General features: G+C 40.4%; 1 protein-coding gene across 1 annotated transcript in view; it reads left to right on the top strand.

Moving 5' to 3' along the window:
• kcnq2a (potassium voltage-gated channel, KQT-like subfamily, member 2a) overlaps window positions 1–17,812 on the top strand; it is an 88,092-nt gene that overhangs the window by 47,502 nt on the left and 22,778 nt on the right. The window contains exons 9-12 of the mRNA XM_060930845.1: window positions 8,833–8,895; window positions 9,155–9,184; window positions 9,689–9,742; window positions 11,946–12,136. Coding sequence (XP_060786828.1) covers window positions 8,833–8,895; window positions 9,155–9,184; window positions 9,689–9,742; window positions 11,946–12,136 — 338 coding nt within the window. The remainder of the gene's footprint in view (window positions 1–8,832; window positions 8,896–9,154; window positions 9,185–9,688; window positions 9,743–11,945; window positions 12,137–17,812) is intronic.

Below are 17,812 nucleotides of genomic sequence, written 5' to 3'. Positions count from 1 at the left end.
ATTATCAAATAATTATAGGGACCTGAGGTTATACTGAAAGCTGTCTTCCATTTGTCATCATTTGTGATCCAAACTAAGTTACAGGCAGTAAGGCTATAGCTGTTTTGAGTTGTTCCAGAGCTGAAGGCACCAGACACAGTGGGTAACTATATTATACTGCTCTTTTGGTTCAGCCTACAATACTCAGTTTAGGATTGATGACCTCTTCCTTGCTTCTGTACAAATAAGAAGCCTGCAGATGGCAGGACTGATGTAGCCTTTCTGCAAAACCTCAGAGTTTTATTCTTCCATGCAGCTTTCTCTTCTGTGACAGTTAGCAGGTCAACGTGTGATCAAAGTGGCATGGTGCCCAAGAGCAGATTGATGGTTCAGTCTTAAGGTGATGATATACAGGGCAACTTTTTGGGCAATGTTGCGGGCAATGTTGTTGAGCAGTTGTGCTTTGACACTTTCCCATTGAGATTGAGCAATATAATTTCTATCTGCATGATTTTTATCATTTTGGGCAACTTTATAAGATCATCCAGTCAGCGTGCTAGCAGCAAATCAAATGGCCACCTGAGAGCTGTGGAGCAAAAAAAAAAAGAGAGACAACTTATATCTTTTTATGCCGGTAAGGTGTTATATGTAAACCCAAAGTGGTGAATTTACCTCGTCAGATGCTTAGAAAACCAACAGATATCTGTTTTTATGTGCTCAGGTTGTAATTAAGACATTGATTTTTTTTCAGCCAAGTGTAAACTGCTGTTAGCTAACCACTGCTCCATATAGATTTAATGGGATTTAGCTAACTAGTGGTGGTTTTTGCTAACATAGTTAGCTGAAAGTTATCGCTAGCTATGTAGGGATAACGTTAGCTCTTTTGCATCAAGTTAAAAGTGATGGGCAGCGCATGATTTTTTTTTTGTGAGTTGTAATAGAGATTGTCTAATAGAGATTGTCTATCTTTGCAGTGTCTGTTTCTCTGGCAATAGATTTGTTGTTGCCAATTATCTGTTGCCCTCATTAGTTGCCCTGTGTTTCACTTGGTTGCCCGTTGCCGGCAACATTGCCCAACAGCAATGCCCAAAAAGTTTCCCCGTGTATCATCACCTTTATACCTCATTCACACTCACATCAAAGACTGTTTATTTATCACCATTATGCTGTACTGGTGTTGTGCGGGAACAGGAGCAAAACGGTAAAGTTAAAGCATTAATCTATCTCGTAACATTAACAGTAATATTTTGCTATGGCGCCAGTGGAAATCGGAACCATTGGATTAATTTATTGTGACCAGTTGTGATGTTGCTGGCAGTGACGTAAATGAGGATGCAGTGATATTGCAGCAGAACTACTGATCACGTCATAAATCTCATCTGATGCCTTTAGATCTGCATGCAAATTCCTTCGTATAATAGAAATAGGTTTATGCGAAATAGAAATATTATAAACAGCCTTTGCTTGAACAAATGTTCAGAAGCAGGAAGAGAACTCATTCAACAAAGACGTAATGCAGCTCAACTGAAGCCATACTGCTAACTAACTAGCTAATGTCTTAGCTTCGGCTTTTCACAACAATATGGACTTGCCACTTCACGTCACGTCAGGTCTCTCATGTTTTAAAAGTCTAGCGGAGTTTCACACTACATAGCATCCCGTTAAATACACTATATTGCCAAAAGTATTTGCTCACCCATCCAAATTATCGGAATCAGGTGTTCCAATCACTTCCGTGGCCACAGGTGTATAAAATCAAGCACCTAGGCATGCAGACTGTTTTTACAGTTTGGAGCTGGCCCCTTCCTCTTCCAACATGACTGTGCACCAGTGCACAAAGCAAGGTCCATAAAGACATGGATGACAGAGTCTGGTGTGGATGAACTTGACTGGCCTGCACAGAGTCCTGACCTCAACCCGATAGAACACCTTTGGGATGAATTAGAGCGGAGACTGAGAGCCAGGCCCTCTCGTCCAACATCAGTGTGTGACCTCACAAATGCGCTTCTGGAAGAATGGTCAAAAATTCCCATAAACACACTCCTAAACCTTGTGGACAGCCTTCCCAGAAGAGTTGAAGCTGTTCTAGCTGCAAAGGGTGGACCGACGTCATATTGAACCCTATGGATTAGGAATGGGATGTCACTTAAGTTCATATGTGAGTCAAGGCAGGTGAGCAAATACTTTTGGCAATATAGTGTACGGTCAGGTGGGAATACAGAACACCTGTCACTTTATCATTATTGAAGACTGAGTAGGAATGAAAAATTGTTATCTATCCTGTGTTTTGTTTTATTTTTTAACCTGATACATTAAGGGGATTCTTATGTGAAAGGGGTTATCGGGTCTATGTAAAGATTGGGTGCATTCTCTCGATTTACTAATCACCTCCTTGAATTGAGCTAAGATTAGCTTCATACTTAGAACTTAGCATCAAACTTTCTTGGATGGTTTTGGGGCTCTCTACAGACATAGTGGCTATAGTGATTGTGAGATGAGACAGGCAGTTATAAGAGTGAGAAGACCAGGCAATTTCGTGTTGAAAAAGCACAATTGTTGAAGCAGACTGATTAAATGGAACCCTTGTAGATTTAGCACATCTTGCTAAATCTACAAATTCAACTAGTGTAATAATATCAAGAATCAGATGTGTAACTGCACAAAGCCTGCACCCCCACCAGCACATTCTGAATCATGATACCATGGATTGAAATCATAATACAAAGTCCTTGCAAGGAAGAAGGTTTGAAAAGCTAGCTGGAGGTTGACTCCTTTGCTGGCTGAAGCTACAGTCTCAGAAAATAAAGTGCATTATTGTACCTTTAGGGGTGCAACAGCTTGTCACTGGGGCAGTACTCTTTAAGGTACAGATTTGTACCCTTTATATACTGCTCAGGAACATACAGTGGTGCTTGAAAGTTTGTGAACCCTTTAGAATTTCCTATATTTCTGCATAAATATGACCTAAAACATCATCAGATTTTCACACAAGTCCTAAAAGTAGATAAAGAGAACCCCGTTAAACAAATGAGATTAAACATATTATACTTGGTCATTTATTTATTGAGGAAAATAATCCAATATTACATATCTGTGAGTGGGAAAAGTATGTGAACCTTTGCTTTCAGTATCTGGTGTGACCCCCTTGTGCAGCAATAACTGCAACTAAACATTTGTGGTAACTGTTGATCAGTCCTGCACACCGGCTTGGAGGAATTTTAGCCCATTCCTCCGTACAGAACAGCTTCAACTCTGGGATGTTGGTGGGTTTCCTCACATGAACTGCTCACTTCAGGTCCTTCCACAACATTTCGATTGGATTAAGGTCAGGACTTTGACTTGGCCATTCCAAAACATTAACTTTATTCTTCTTTAACCATTCTTTGGTAGAACGACTTGTATGCTTAGGGTTGCTGTCTTGCTGCATGACTCACCTTCTCTTAAGATTTAGTTCATGGACAGATGTCCTGATATTTTCCTTTAGAATTTGCTGGTATAATTCAGAATTCCTTGTTCCAACAATGATGGCAAACCATCCTGGCCCAGATGCAGCAAAACAGGCCCAAACCATGATACTACCACCACCATGTTTCACAGAAGGGATAAGGTTCTTATGTTGGAATGCAGTGCTTTCCTTTCTCCAAACATAATGCTTCTCATTTAAACCAAAAAGTTCTATTTTGGTCTCATCTGTCCACAAAACATTTTCCAATAGCCTTCTGGCTTGTCCACATGATCTTTAGCAAACTGCAGATGAGCAGCAATGTTCTTTTTGGAGAGCAGTGGCTTTCTCCTTGCAACCCTGCAATGCACACCATTGTTGTTCAGTGTTCTCCTGATGGTGGACTCATGAACATTGGCTAATGTTAATGTGAGAGAGGCCTTCAGTTGCTTAGAAGTTACCTTGGGGTCCTTTGTGACCTCGCCGACTATTACACACTTTGCTCTTGGAGTGATCTTTGTTGGTCGACCACTCCTGGGGAGGGTAACAATGGTCTTGAATTTCCTCCATTTGTACACAGTCTATCTGACTGTGGATTGGTGTAGTCCAAACTCTTTAGAGATGGTTTTGTAATCTTTTCCAGCCTGATGAGCATCAACAACGCTTTTTCTGAGGTCCTCAGAAATCTCCTTTGTTCGTGTCATGATACACTTCCACAAACATATGTTGTGAAGATCAGACTTTGATAGATCCCTGTTCTTTAAATAAAACAGGGTGCCCACTCACACCTGATTGTCATCCCATTGAATGAAAACACCTGACTCTAATTTCACCTTCAAATTAACTGCTAATCCTAGAGGTTCACATACTTTTGCCACTCACAGATATGTAATATTGGATCATTTTCCTCAATAAATAAGTGACCAAGTATAATATTTTTGTCTCATTTGTTTAACTGGGTTCTCTTTATCTACTTTTAGGACTTGTGTGAAAATATGATGATGTTTTAGGTTATATTTATGCAGAAATATAGGAAATTCTGAAGGGTTCACAAACTTTCAAGCACCACTGTATATGTATCTTTTTGACCCTAAAAAGGTACACATAATTACCTTAAGGTCCAATAATGAGCCCTAGGGTGTACATTAGTGTAGATTGTACCTTGGGGGACAGAAATGGGCTCCTACTGTACCCCTATTTCTGACAGTGTAGCAACATCTCAAACATTGATTACAACCAGAAATAGTATGATTAGAGATCAGCCACTCTTTGAAACATGAATGCAGCATTGGGCGGCATGTAATATTCAGCAAAGAGGTTGTATTTTGTACGTCTGTAGTGAAAAACCCAGGAATCATCATATCAGATCCTTACAGTGATGCATGCACAGATACAAGGCACTTTGCCCTAGTTGTGATGAATCTAATTTTTTTTGGCACGTTATCAGAGCCAAAGACCACACTTTATTTACAACATTTTAACAGCCATTTCAAATCAGTGTCTGAAAGACCACCTTGTCAATCTGATTCATGTTTATGGGTCTTGTCCCATTCAAGCCAATAGGAGTCTGGTCTTGTATGATTGAAATTACCTGCCTAGGAAAATTGCCAAGATGGTCACCAAGTGGACATATTTTACTATAAGGACTTCACAGCAGATTAAATTACATACAGTACCAGCCAAAAGTCTGGGGACACAGGACTGACTACACATTTGTCATTGGCTGAAAGGCATTTTGATGGTCAGTGTACTTTTTGGCCATTTTTTTTCTCTTAGTAACAGAAAAAACCCCCATAAATGGTTATTTGATGGTTTCAAATCTGGACAGAAGAAATGAATGCCTTTCTTATTTTTATTGTCAAAAATAGCAGATACCAATCTTAAAAGTAACTTGTGTTTATGGTTTATTATTACTGACGATGTAGCCCATTACAGTAGATGAATGCCTAAACCCAATCCCACAACTGTTTTCAGATTTTTTTGTTAATCATGGGGATATTGTCTGCACACCCCAACCCTCAAAAGAGCTAAATATATTACTTGCATTATTTCAGTCAGTAAAGTCTAGAGATAGCTCTGTCTCCCCTGCCCGGGCCTCATTTATAGAGGATATTACACGGTGGTGCGAAGATATGAAGTTTATCTTCAAGTGGCGAATATATTCATGGGTGAGCAAATTGAACCAGTGATATATTTTTCAACACGAGAAGATAAATTTCATATCTTTCCACCACTTTGTAATGTTCTTGATATTATATAGATGCATGCACAAAATAAATAAATATACAAGTTAATCACAAGAATTTTAAGTATGAACCAGGTCGCCATTTTAACATCGTGCGTATAGACAGTGGGAAAACACTAGGAATGAGGTCATCGGAGTGAAATATGGGGAAATATGTCACTCATATCCGCGGTGTATTTTCCATGAAAAATGCGAGTTTTTCAACACAAGAAGATAAACTTCATATCTTCAAGCCAACATGTGATGTTCTTTTTATTACATAGACTCATTCACAAAGAAAAAGTACCCAAATTTATCAAAACAATTCATCGATTTCCTCACGAGTGACACACAGAGAAATTTGTCACAGTTGCCATCCGGATGTGGTCCCTATGAAAAATACGAGTGGCATAGTTCCCATGAGTAAAACACTCATGTCCATATAACATATAGATTTATGTACCATGTGGGAGGGTGTGCACCAATGGCTGGAACAGGTAGTCATGAAGTACAAACAATACGCGGACAAGCATAGAGGGGAAACACCCACTTATGCACTAGGAGATCGAGTATGGGTATCCACCAAGGACCTCCAAAGTCCCAACACTTGTCGCAAGCTCCAGGCCAGATATATAGGCCCATTCAAGGTCCTACATCACATTAACAGTGGTCACCTACAGGTTGGAACTCCCTCCTCACTCCCATATGTCCTTAGCTTTCCATGTGTCATGTCTCGAGTCAGCAATTCTAGGACCCCTAGCAGATGGTGCTCTCAATGATGAAACCCCCACTCCACCGGAACTTGAAGAGGATCCCATATACCAGGTCCACAATATCCTTAACTCCTGATGCAGGCAAGGACAATTGGAGTATTTGGTGGACTGGGAAGGTTATGGCCTGGAGGAGCACAACTGGGTCAATGCCAGGGACATACTGGATCCACTACTCACAGAAGAATTCCACGCCAAACACCCAGACAAACCAGCACCCAGGGGAAGAGGATGTCCCAGAAAGGATGCCGCTCCCAGAGTGAGTGCTTTGTGGGGGGGGGGGGGGGGGGGGATTTCTGTCAGTAACAGTGCAGAAAATCAATGTTTGGAGCGGTATTCAAACATGACCACTCCAGATTACAATTCCCAAGTGCCACAGCACCCCGCCTCTCCTAAATTCTAGAGGCGTACCTGTTCTGCATCAAGAGACTAATTAAGACCCTAATTAAACCCAGCAAATGCTTTCCTCCACACGAAGTATCATTCTGTGTCTTTGAACCTGATCATACCAAGCCTTATCTTGACCCTGCCTAACCCTTAGTGCTTTTGTCTCTCGTTTACATTTAATTACTGACTTAACTACTTGCCTACCCTTTGTATTCCTGTTTGCCGATTGACCGGCCCATGCCTAACCCTGATTTCATTTAACGCTTGGAGATTTGGATCTGGACGACTGTTTGTGATGCACCCATTCTCCCCTGCACCTGCACCCTGACAATGTTCAGCTCAAAATCTCCTATAGTCCATCCATCCATCCATTTTCTGCCGCTTATCCGGGTCAGGGTCGTGGGGGTAGCAGTCTAAACAGAGTAGCCCAGACTTCCCTCTCCCCGGCCACCTCCACCAGCTCTTCCAGGGGAATACCGAGGTGTTCCCAGGCCAGCCGAGAGATGTAATCTCTCCAGCGTGTCATGGATCTGCCCTGGGGTCTCCTCTCGGTGGAGCATGCCCAGAGAACCTCCACTGGGAGGCATCCAGGGGGCATCCTAACAAGGTGCCCAAACCACCTCATCTGACTCCTTTTCTCATATAGTCCTTGAGGGAAAAACTTTTGCTTAACCCAATCATATGTCACAATCGCTGCTATTTTTTCTTATCTGTGTCTATAATCATTTCAGAATATCATTCAAAAAGTATACCTAACGCTGGCTAAAAGCAGGACAGATGCATATTGGCTGGCCTTAACTTAATGATTTAAAGTCCATTCTACAACAACTGATTTAAAAAAATTGGACCCTTTCTCTGTTTTAGTTTATTTATGATTTCGTTTTTTGATATACAAAGAAATAAAAGAAACACAAGCTGCTTTTGAATTTTGTATCTGCTATTTCTGAGAATTAAAAAAGAAAATGTCTTACTTCTGTTTTATTTCTCTTGCCTGGATTTTGAAACAATTATCAAATAACAATAATCATGTTTTATATTTTACATTTCTGTAACGGTATTTCTGGAGGGTGGTGCAGTGGTTAGCACTGTCACCTCACAGCAAGAAGGTTCTGGGTTCGAACCTCATGACCAACTGGGGCCTTTGTGTGTAGAGTTTGCGTGTTCTCCTCGTGCTTGCGTGGGTTTCCTCTGGGTGCTCCAGTTTCTTCACACAGTCCAAAGACATGCAGATTAGTTCAACTTGCTGCTCTAAGTTGCTCCTAAGTGTGAATGTGAGTGTGAATGGTTGTTTGTCTCTGTGTTAGCCTTGTGATAGATTTGGTGGCCTGCCCAGGGTGTACCCTGCCTCTCGCCTGAAGTCGGCTGGGATTGGCTCCAGCTTCCCCTGTGACCTTGATGGATAAGCGGCATAGAAAATGGATGGATAGATGAGATGGATGGTATTTCTGGTATATAAATAGAATGACAAAAAAGTACAGAGGCATTTGATAAAGGCTTATGGTTGAAAGACATATGTAAATGGTGAAATTAATGACCAGGTACAAATTTATTTCAGATTTAAAATGTAAATGTAAGAAGTAGATTTTGCTGAAATCAATCAGTTTTCATTCAGATGCAGTGGGGCGCTCAGTCTGTTTTGGAACTTCTACTTCATGAAGCTGATTGAGAAGATGTCAAGTGTGCGCAAAGCTTAATCAGGAGTACTGTCGTTTTTTTTTTAATATAAGAGTTTTAATTTGTTAAACAAATTTGTTGGTTACGGCATAATTCAATATGTCTTATTATATAGTTTTAATGTATTCTGTTATTATTTTAAAATAATAGAAAATTGTTTTAAAACACACACATACACACAAAACATAAATAGAAAAGAAAACCCTTTTATGAGCAGGTATGTCAGAAATTTTGACTGGTAGTGTATAAGATCTATATTTAGTCTGCATGTAATAAAACACATCTATAATGGAAAAAAAGTTTTTATAGTTGATTTTTCCCTAATACGTGTGTATTCTATGAACCTATTTCCTCAGACTGATCCCTCCTCTCAATCAGCTGGACCTCTTGCGCAGTCTGAAGGGCAAGTCTGGATTCAGGTTGGAGTGACGCTTTTCTTTAAATATTTAAATGGATTGCTTCAGATTCTTACAAACAGTAATCAGCATCCAGGAGACATAGGCATCCATATATAAATTATTGTGTATTTTAGTTAGTGATTTTCTTGTTATTTTAGATCATACGAGTTTTGGTTTAGTCACAATTCCTTATAATTCCTCACAATACAGTAGTTCATTAATGCTAACTGTCTCACAGCTCACTCTGTCCCTCACTGTTCTCCTTTTATTGAAACCAAAGGAAGGACTCACAGCCTGAAATGTCTCCCAGGTTGGTTAAATAGCTAAAGTTTTCAAGGGTTTTTGAATGTCAATTCCCAAAATCCACTCATTAAAAAGATCATTCATGTCACAGATTTTTTGGGAGTTCCATGCATCAGCACTGTTCTTTGAAGGAACACAAAGTCCATGCATTTCTCTCTGGATATCTGTTATTCAAAAATGTATCGATTCAGTTCAGTAGCACTTTATATTACAGTACTGCTTCATGTATTTACAAGGTAAAGATTCTGGTACAAGACATTTAACACCTTATATCAATACCGTATTATAAATTTTACAAAGGTTAATTACATTCTGAAATTTATACTAGAACTGTATATTTTTGACAAGCAAGCACCCTGTAAAATAATGTACTGTAATATTAAGTGCATCTCATATTTCAAAGTTGAATTGTCTTCTCAATAAATGATCTCTTAATTATGGCCTCCACCGTTTTGACTATTCCTTGTACAATCTCTTGTGTCTCTCACCACCCACTGAACCACACTTGCAGTAGTGAGATTTCACACAAAGACACCCCCTGTGGGTGTTGCTCAAGAAACACTAGGTACCGTAGCACACAGATACTAACATCTGCACGTCCGGATTTCTCTCCAGCACTTGGATCTGTGTCTTTTCCCTGTCTATAATTTCTCATTTCTGACCCTGTTTCCAAATATGTTCCTTCGATTTATTGTTTGTAATATAAAAATGTCAAGTGCCACTTTTGCAGAGAAACAAAATAGTTTAATGCAATTTAGTGCCCAGTTTGTCCCTTTTCACTGGCTGTGTTGCTGTCAGTCGATTGTGCTCTGATGTGTAAACTATGATCACTATGAAGACCGGACTTTTAGCTTTGGGTGAAGATGGAATGGGAGATAGGGAGTGTTAAAAGGATGGAAGGATAGACAGATAAACATAGAGAGAAATTGCAAGAAAGATGCTTGTGGCACAGCCTGACCATTTCAAGAGACCTTTCAACAGCTTGAAAGATGCCCAATGGGGTTTTGTGAATTATGCACAGGCCTAATTATGTATAAAATGCAGTTCCCAACAGTCACTTCAAACAGTTAGGAAATTGCCTCCAATCCCACCTTTAGACAAAACCTCTATTGGGAATTTCTTTGTCTTTTGAATAAAATGCTCATAGCTGTGGAAATACAGATAGTGTCTGTGTCATTAGACCATGTAGCCTACCATTCTGCCATTGCAGCAAGCTTTCTTGGAAGCTAGTAATCTGCTGCATCAGTGCAAGATGCAGCTTGCAATGAAAGACAGTTTCATCTGTATTTATAATGTCCAAATGGCATTTGAAATTGAATTGTTTGACAGTTGCTGCCCCAACAAATGAACAAAAATAACAACCAAAAAAACCCAAAAACCCAGTCTTTAATTTTTCAAATCAATAAAACCATAAAATCGAATCTATTCCTGTGTTATCATCTTTGGCATTGCAGTATCTGCACAAAGCCTTCCTCACAGTTTGTCTTGGTTTCTGAACGGACTTAACACAAATCAAATTTGACTGGTAATTTAAGGTGAGCTTGACAATCTTGCACCTGATCAATGCGTTAGATACATATTTTAGACCTTTTCTTTTTGGTTTTCTTTTACATAATGCCTGTTATTTCTTAAGAGACTGAACCTACAAAGTTTGTGCAATCTAACATGAAGAGTGACGAGCACACACTTTCAGCATGCTCCGCATACAGACACTTTCAGCATGCTGTAACATGCATGACTTCTGTCGTGCTGTTTTTCCAGTGCATTTGACATGGCTGTGGAGAGCATGTGGGGACTGGAAATTGCATGGTGTAAATGATGAGAAGCATCATAATTTCTTTTTGATTGTTTTTTGTGTGATGGTTAATTTCATAATGGAAAAAAAATGAGTTGAGATGGAAACAGTTTTACAAAGTGATTTGAAAATGACTTGGTTCCATTGCTAATTGGTATATCATGTCTGAATGAAAATTGATTTATTGTTATATAAAGGGGCGGCACGGTGGTGTAGTGGTTAGCACTGTCGCCTCACAGCAAGAAGGTCCGGGTTCGAGCCCAGCGGCCGGCGAGGGCCTTTCTGTGCGGAGTTTGCATGTTCTCCCCGTGTCCGCGTGGGTTTCCTCCGGGTGCTCCGGTTTCCCCCACAGTCCAAAGACATGCAGGTTAGGTTAACTGGTGACTCTAAATTGACCGTAGGTGTGAATGTGGGTGTGAATGGTTGTCTGTGTCTGTGTGTCAGCCCTGTGATGACCTGGTGACTTGTCCAGGGTGTGCCCCGCCTTTCGCCTGTAGTCAGCTGGGATAGGCTCCAGCTTGCCTGCGACCCTGTAGAACAGGATAAAGTGGCTACAGATAATGGATGGGTGGATGTTATATAAAGAACACTATTTTGTTATTGTATTTATATATAATGAAATAATGGGAATCTTGACACTGATAAGAAATGAAAGATACTTACATTCTGACTTGTTACAACTTGTATTTCATGCAAATCATATATAGGTGCATTTTTGGCTATTTTTGGAAATAGAAGCCTCTTCTAAATATGCAACCCTTGCATGTGCTCTTTATTAATATTAATACATTTATATTAATATTAGCTAATATTATCATATTTCCAGCACACAGTATGTTAGACACACTGTTTGTTTCATAGGAGTATGTGTCAATTCCTCAACAGTGTGTTATGTATATTATCAATACCTAATGATTTGACTATCCCTTTGCTTCTGTTTCACTCATATACCCCAAAAATGCTTCTCGCACAGCCGTAAGCCAAGCTTAAAAGAGAAACCATTCTCCAGCCCCTCTAAAAGTGCAGGGGGAAAGGAGACCAAATCACCTGGAGCAGATGATGGAGCAGCAGAAAGTCCTAGCAAAGTGCCAAAGAGCTGGAGCTTCCCTGAACGAAACCGCTCCAAACAATCCATCAAGATGAAAGAGGGTCGGCCTGCAGAAGGTCAGAATTTTTTTTCTTTTTTGTATACACAATATTTACTCAAGCAGGCAAACACACACACACACACACACACACACACACACACAATTAGGGGAGAGTGGGGAGACTTGGGACAGGAAGACTTGGGACAGTTTGTATTCCCATAATTTCAACCAATCAGGTTTTAGATTACATCAGAAGTTACAGTGGGGCAAAAAAGTATTTAGTCCGCCACCAATTGTGCAAGTTCTCCCACTTAAAAAGATGAGAGAGGCCTGTAATTTTCATCATAGGTATACCTCAACTATGAGAGACAGAATGGGGGGAAAGAATCCAGGAAATCACATTGTAGGATTTTTAATGAATTAATTGGTAAATTCCTCAGTAAAATAAGTATTTGGTCACCTACAAACAAGCAAGATTTCTGGCTCTCACAGACCTGTAACAACTTCTTTAAGAGGCTCCTCTGTCCTCCACTCGTTACCTGTATTAATGGCACCTGTTTGAACTCGTTATCAGTATAAAAGACACCTGTCCACAACCTCAAACAGTCACACTCCAAACTCCACTATGGCCAAGACCAAAGATCTGTCAAAGGACACCAGAAACAAAATTGTAGACCTGCACCAAGCTGGGAAGACTGAATCTGCAATAGGTAAGCAGCTTGGTGTGAAGAAATCAACTGTGGGAGCAATTATTAGAAAATGGAAGACATACAAGACCATTGATAATCTCCCTCGATCTGGGGCTCCACGCAAGATCTCACCTCGTGGGGTCAAAATGATCACAAGAATGGTGAGCAAAAATCCCAGAACCACACGGGGGGACCTAGTGAATGACCTGCAGAGAGCTGGGACCAAAGTAACAAAGGCTACCATCAGTAACACACTACGCCGCCAGGGACTCAAATCCTGCAGTGCCAGACGTGTCCCCCTGCTTAAGCCAGTACATGTCCAGGCCCGTCTGAAGTTTGCTAGAGAGCATTTGGATGATCCAGAAGAGGACTGGGAGAATGTCATATGGTCAGATGAAACCAAAATAGAACTTTTTGGTAAAAACTCAACTTGTCGTGTTTGGAGGAGAAAGAATGCTGAGTTCCAACCAAAGAACACCATACCTACTGTGAAGCATGGGGGTGGAAACATCATGCTTTGGGGCTGTTTTTCTGCAAAGGGACCAGGACGACTGATCCGTGTAAAGGAAAGAATGAATGGGGCCATGTATCGTGAGATTTTGAGTGAAAACCTCCTTCAGTCAGCAAGGGCATTGAAGATGAAACGTGGCTGGGTCTTTCAGCATGACAATGATCCCAAACACACCGCCCGGGCAACGAAGGAGTGGCTTTGTAAGAAGCATTTCAAGGTCCTGGAGTGGCCTAGCCAGTCTCCAGATCTCAACCCCATAGAAAATCTTTGGAGGGAGTTGAAAGTCCATGTTGCCCAGCGACAGCCCCAAAACATCACTGCTCTAGAGGAGATCTGCATGGAGGAATGGGCCAAAATACCAGCAACAGTGTGTGAAAACCTTGTGAAGACTTACAGAAAGCGTTTGACCTCTGTCATTGCCAACAAAGGGTATATAACAAAGTATTGAGATGAACTTTTGTTATTGACCAAATACTTATTTTCCACCATAATTTGCAAATAAATTATTTAAAAATCAGACAATGTGATTTTCTGGATTTTTTTTTTTCATTTTGTCTCTCATAGTTGAAGTGTACCTATGATGCAAATTACAGGCCTCTCTCATCTTTTTAAGTGGGAGAACTTGCACAATTGGTGACTGACTAAGTACTTTTTTGCCCCACTGTAGATGCTGCCCCTTAGAGTAACTTACAGTGGAATGCAAAAGTTTGGGCACCCCTGGTCAAAATTACTGTTACTGTGAACAGTTAAGCACGTTGAAGATGAAATGATCTCCAAAAGGCATAAAGTTAAAGATGAAACACACTTTTCAACATTTTAAGTAATATTGGTGTATTATTTTGGTTTTGTACAATTTTAGAGTGAAAAAAGGAAAGGAGTAACTTGCAGAAATATGGGAACCCTAGGAGATTTGAGCACTCAGATCACTTTGACCAAGGTCTCAGACCTTAATTAGTTTGTTAGGGTTATGGCTTGTTCACACTCATTGTTAGGAAAGGCCAGGTGATGCAAATTTCAAAGCTTTATAAATACCCAGGCTCCTCTGACTTAGTCCCAAAAATCCGCAGCCATGGGTTCTTCTAAGCGGCTTCTTACCACTCTGAAAATGGTTGAGGCCCACAAAGCAGGAGAAGGCTATAAGAAGATAGCAAAACGTTTTCAGGTTGCCATTTCCTCAGTTTGAAATGTAATTAAGAAATGGCAGTTAACAGGAACAATGGAGGTCAAGATAAGGTCTGGAAGACAAGGAAAATTTTCAGAGAGAGCTGCTCGTAGGATTGCTAGAAAGGCAAATCAGAACCCCTGCTTGACTGCAAAAGACCTTCAGGAAGATTTAGCAGATTCTGGAGTTGTGGTACATTGTTCTACTGTTCAGCGATACCTACACAAATATGGCCTTCATGGAAGAGTCATCAGAAGAAAACCTCTCCTGCTTTCTCACCACAAAATTCAGTGTCAGAAGTTTGCAAAAGAACATCTAAGCAAGCCTGATGCATTTTGGAAACAAGTCCTGTGGACCGATGAGGTTAAAATGGAACTCTTTGGCAGCAACAAGCAAAGGTATGTTTGGAGAAAAAAGGGCACAGAATTTCATGAAAAGAACACCTCTCCAACCGTTAAGCATGGGGGTGGATCAATCATGCTTTGGGGTTGTGTTGCAGCCAGTGGCACTGGGAACATTTCACGGGTAGAGGGAAGAATGGATTCAATGAAATTCCAGCAAATTCTGGAAGCAAACATAACCCCATCTGTAAAAAAGCTGAAGTTGAAAAGAGGATGGCTTCTACAACTGGATAATGATCCTAAACACACCTCAAAATCCACAATAGACTACCTCAAGAGGCACAAGGTAAAGGTTTTACCATGGCCCTCACAGTCCCCTGATCTGAACATCATTGAAAATCTGTGGATAGACCTCAAAAGAGCAGTGCATGCAAGACGGCCCAGGAATCTCTCAGAACTGGAAGACTTTTGCAAGGATGAATGGATGAAAATTCCTCAAACAAGAATTGAAAGACTCTTGGCTGGCTACAACAAGCGTTTACAAGTTGTTATACTTGCTAAAGGGGTGCTACTAGGTACTAACCATGCAGGGTGCCCAAACTTTTGCTTCGGGCCCTTTTCCTTTTTTGTTATTTTGAAAATGTAAAAGATGAAAATAAATTGTTTTTGCTTAAAATATAAAGGGAATGAGTCATCTTTAACTTTATGCCCTTTGGAGATCATTTCATCTTCAACTTGCTTAACTGTTCACAGTAACAGTAATTTTGACCAGGGGTGCCCAAACTTTTGCATACCACCGTACGTACTTTGGAGCCACAAAGCTGGACACTGCAGTAAAGTTTGTGCAGTTAAATATTTTGTTAACCAAAACTTGTATTTTCTATCTAGCAGTCCGCCTGGTGTAATGTACGCTGGAGAATTCGAGATTTGTTAGGAATTAAAGTATGTAGCCTAGAGTTATCATGCAGTATTATTTATTTTACTTAAATTCTGGGGGAAAAACATTTAAGGATTTTTTTTTCAAAATGGCCAGATGGGGAGAGTTGGGACGGTTCATGTTACAGGTTTTTTCTTCTGGTTTACAAATATAAAATTGTTAAAAAAATTTTTTTAAAATGTGGGAGTGTACTTGCATGAGGATTAAAGTGCTGACACGTTTTTGACATCTTTGGCGATGTTTTATAACATAAAAAGTAATTACCGATGATCCATATATTAATTCACGAAGGCGCCTATTTTACAAGTTATGATAAAAAACGCGGCTATTTGGGCAAATTTGACGGGGCTGCAGCACCCAGGAGACGAAAGAGGAGGAGGAGCTATATGACGTCAGCGAAAGAACCTTCCTCCTAACTTACCAGTTTGTTGTTGATGCGGCAGGTGTTCAGTTTGTCATTATTAGTATTATTATACATTTTATATATATATATATATATATATATATATATATATATATATATATATATATATATATATATATATATATATATTAGTTATTATGCCTTCGCGTTGTGTTGCCGGCTTTTGCTCCAAAGCCTACAAGGATGGGGTAAGTTTATTCAAGTTTCCCAGAGATCCCGAGCTGCATGCGAAGTGGGTGAAGCAAGTCAGGCGCACTCGTGATAAGTGGGAGCCCTCACCAACATCTGTCCTGTGCTCTGAACACTTCGATTTGGATTGTTTTGACACCCTTCCCAGCTTAAAAGAATCTCTTGGGTGTTCAGTTCAGCACAAACATGTGTTACTACCATCAGCAGTGCCTACACAGTGTTGCCAGATTGGGAGGTTTCCCGCCCAGTAGAGCGGTTTCAAGTGCATTTTGGTGGGTTTTGAACATATTTTGGGCTGGAAAACGTCAGCAGTCTCTGTTGCCAGATACTGCTGAAGTTTTCCAGCCCAAAATATGTTCAAAACCCACCAAAATGCACTTGAAACTGCCCAACTGGGTGGGATTCCTCCCAATCTGGCAATACTGCCAGTATTCCGGAGGGGGTCTACTAGTAGCTATGCCGGATCCAAAGACAGTCCTCCTGTCAGAACATGTGTTGTGAAACGACATAAGATAAAGGTACGTAGAGCTATAGATTCTACATGATAATCATAAATGTAATCATAAAGTCGGCGTGATATCAGTCATGTATTTGCTTGGGAAAGCTTGCGGCTTTCATGTAACTGCCGCCTAGCAACGAGAGGCAAAGGGTAAAGAGGGTAGGCTATCATAGATTCTATTCGGAAGAGATCAACACAATTCTAGACTCCCAGAAGAGGAAGAGCTAGCACTAGAGAGTTCACCGGCGTTTTCATGCGCCATTTCCATTGAGTAGAACCAGAGTAGAACCATAGGATGTCTATGAGTAGAATAGCCAGTGAACCGCAGCCTGTTCTCCCGCTGACGTCACAACATGGCCACGAGCCACGGACTCAGTTTTCTTGCGCTGTGCAATTAAAAGTTGGATATTTGCGTAACAACAGCTTCTTTTCACGTAATTATAACAGAAATCTAACATGTTTGCCATGTTGTATAGTTTATTTAAGAAATTGCATAGAGTCATGTTCGTGTCATCAGCCCTTTAAGCTTATTAATTCCTTCTTGAGAATGGAACTGTTTGGTCTAGTCAGGTTTTAGGTAAACTGACATTTTTCTATCACTGGGCCAGCATTGTGTGTTCATACAGTTAATATGTTACAAGTTTTGACAATAAATAAAAATTAATCATGTAAGCCTAGGTATTTGAGTTTTGTTTCATGTGTCCCCACTATGCCCCAAGTCTCCCAACATAATGTCCCATATATCCCCTCAGTGTCTCATGTCTGTGTGCAAAAAATAATGACAAAAAAGTGAAGCCTGAAGACCAGTACATATGACAAGCTGAGAAACTAATGTCATGGCAAGAGGGGATAGTAAATACTCTCTAATACAATATGAATTGGGGGAAGCCATGGCCTAAAGGTTAGAGAAGCAGCTTTGGGACCAAAAGGTCACCGATTTGATTCCCTGGCCCAGTAGGAATGGCTAAAGTGTCCTTGAGCAAGGCACCTAACCCCTAAA

Source organism: Neoarius graeffei, chromosome 10, assembly GCF_027579695.1.
Source record: "Neoarius graeffei isolate fNeoGra1 chromosome 10, fNeoGra1.pri, whole genome shotgun sequence".
Lineage (NCBI taxonomy): Eukaryota > Metazoa > Chordata > Actinopteri > Siluriformes > Ariidae > Neoarius > Neoarius graeffei.
The sequence above is the reverse complement of the archived record's forward strand: the minus strand, read 5'-3'. Positions and strand labels throughout refer to the sequence as shown.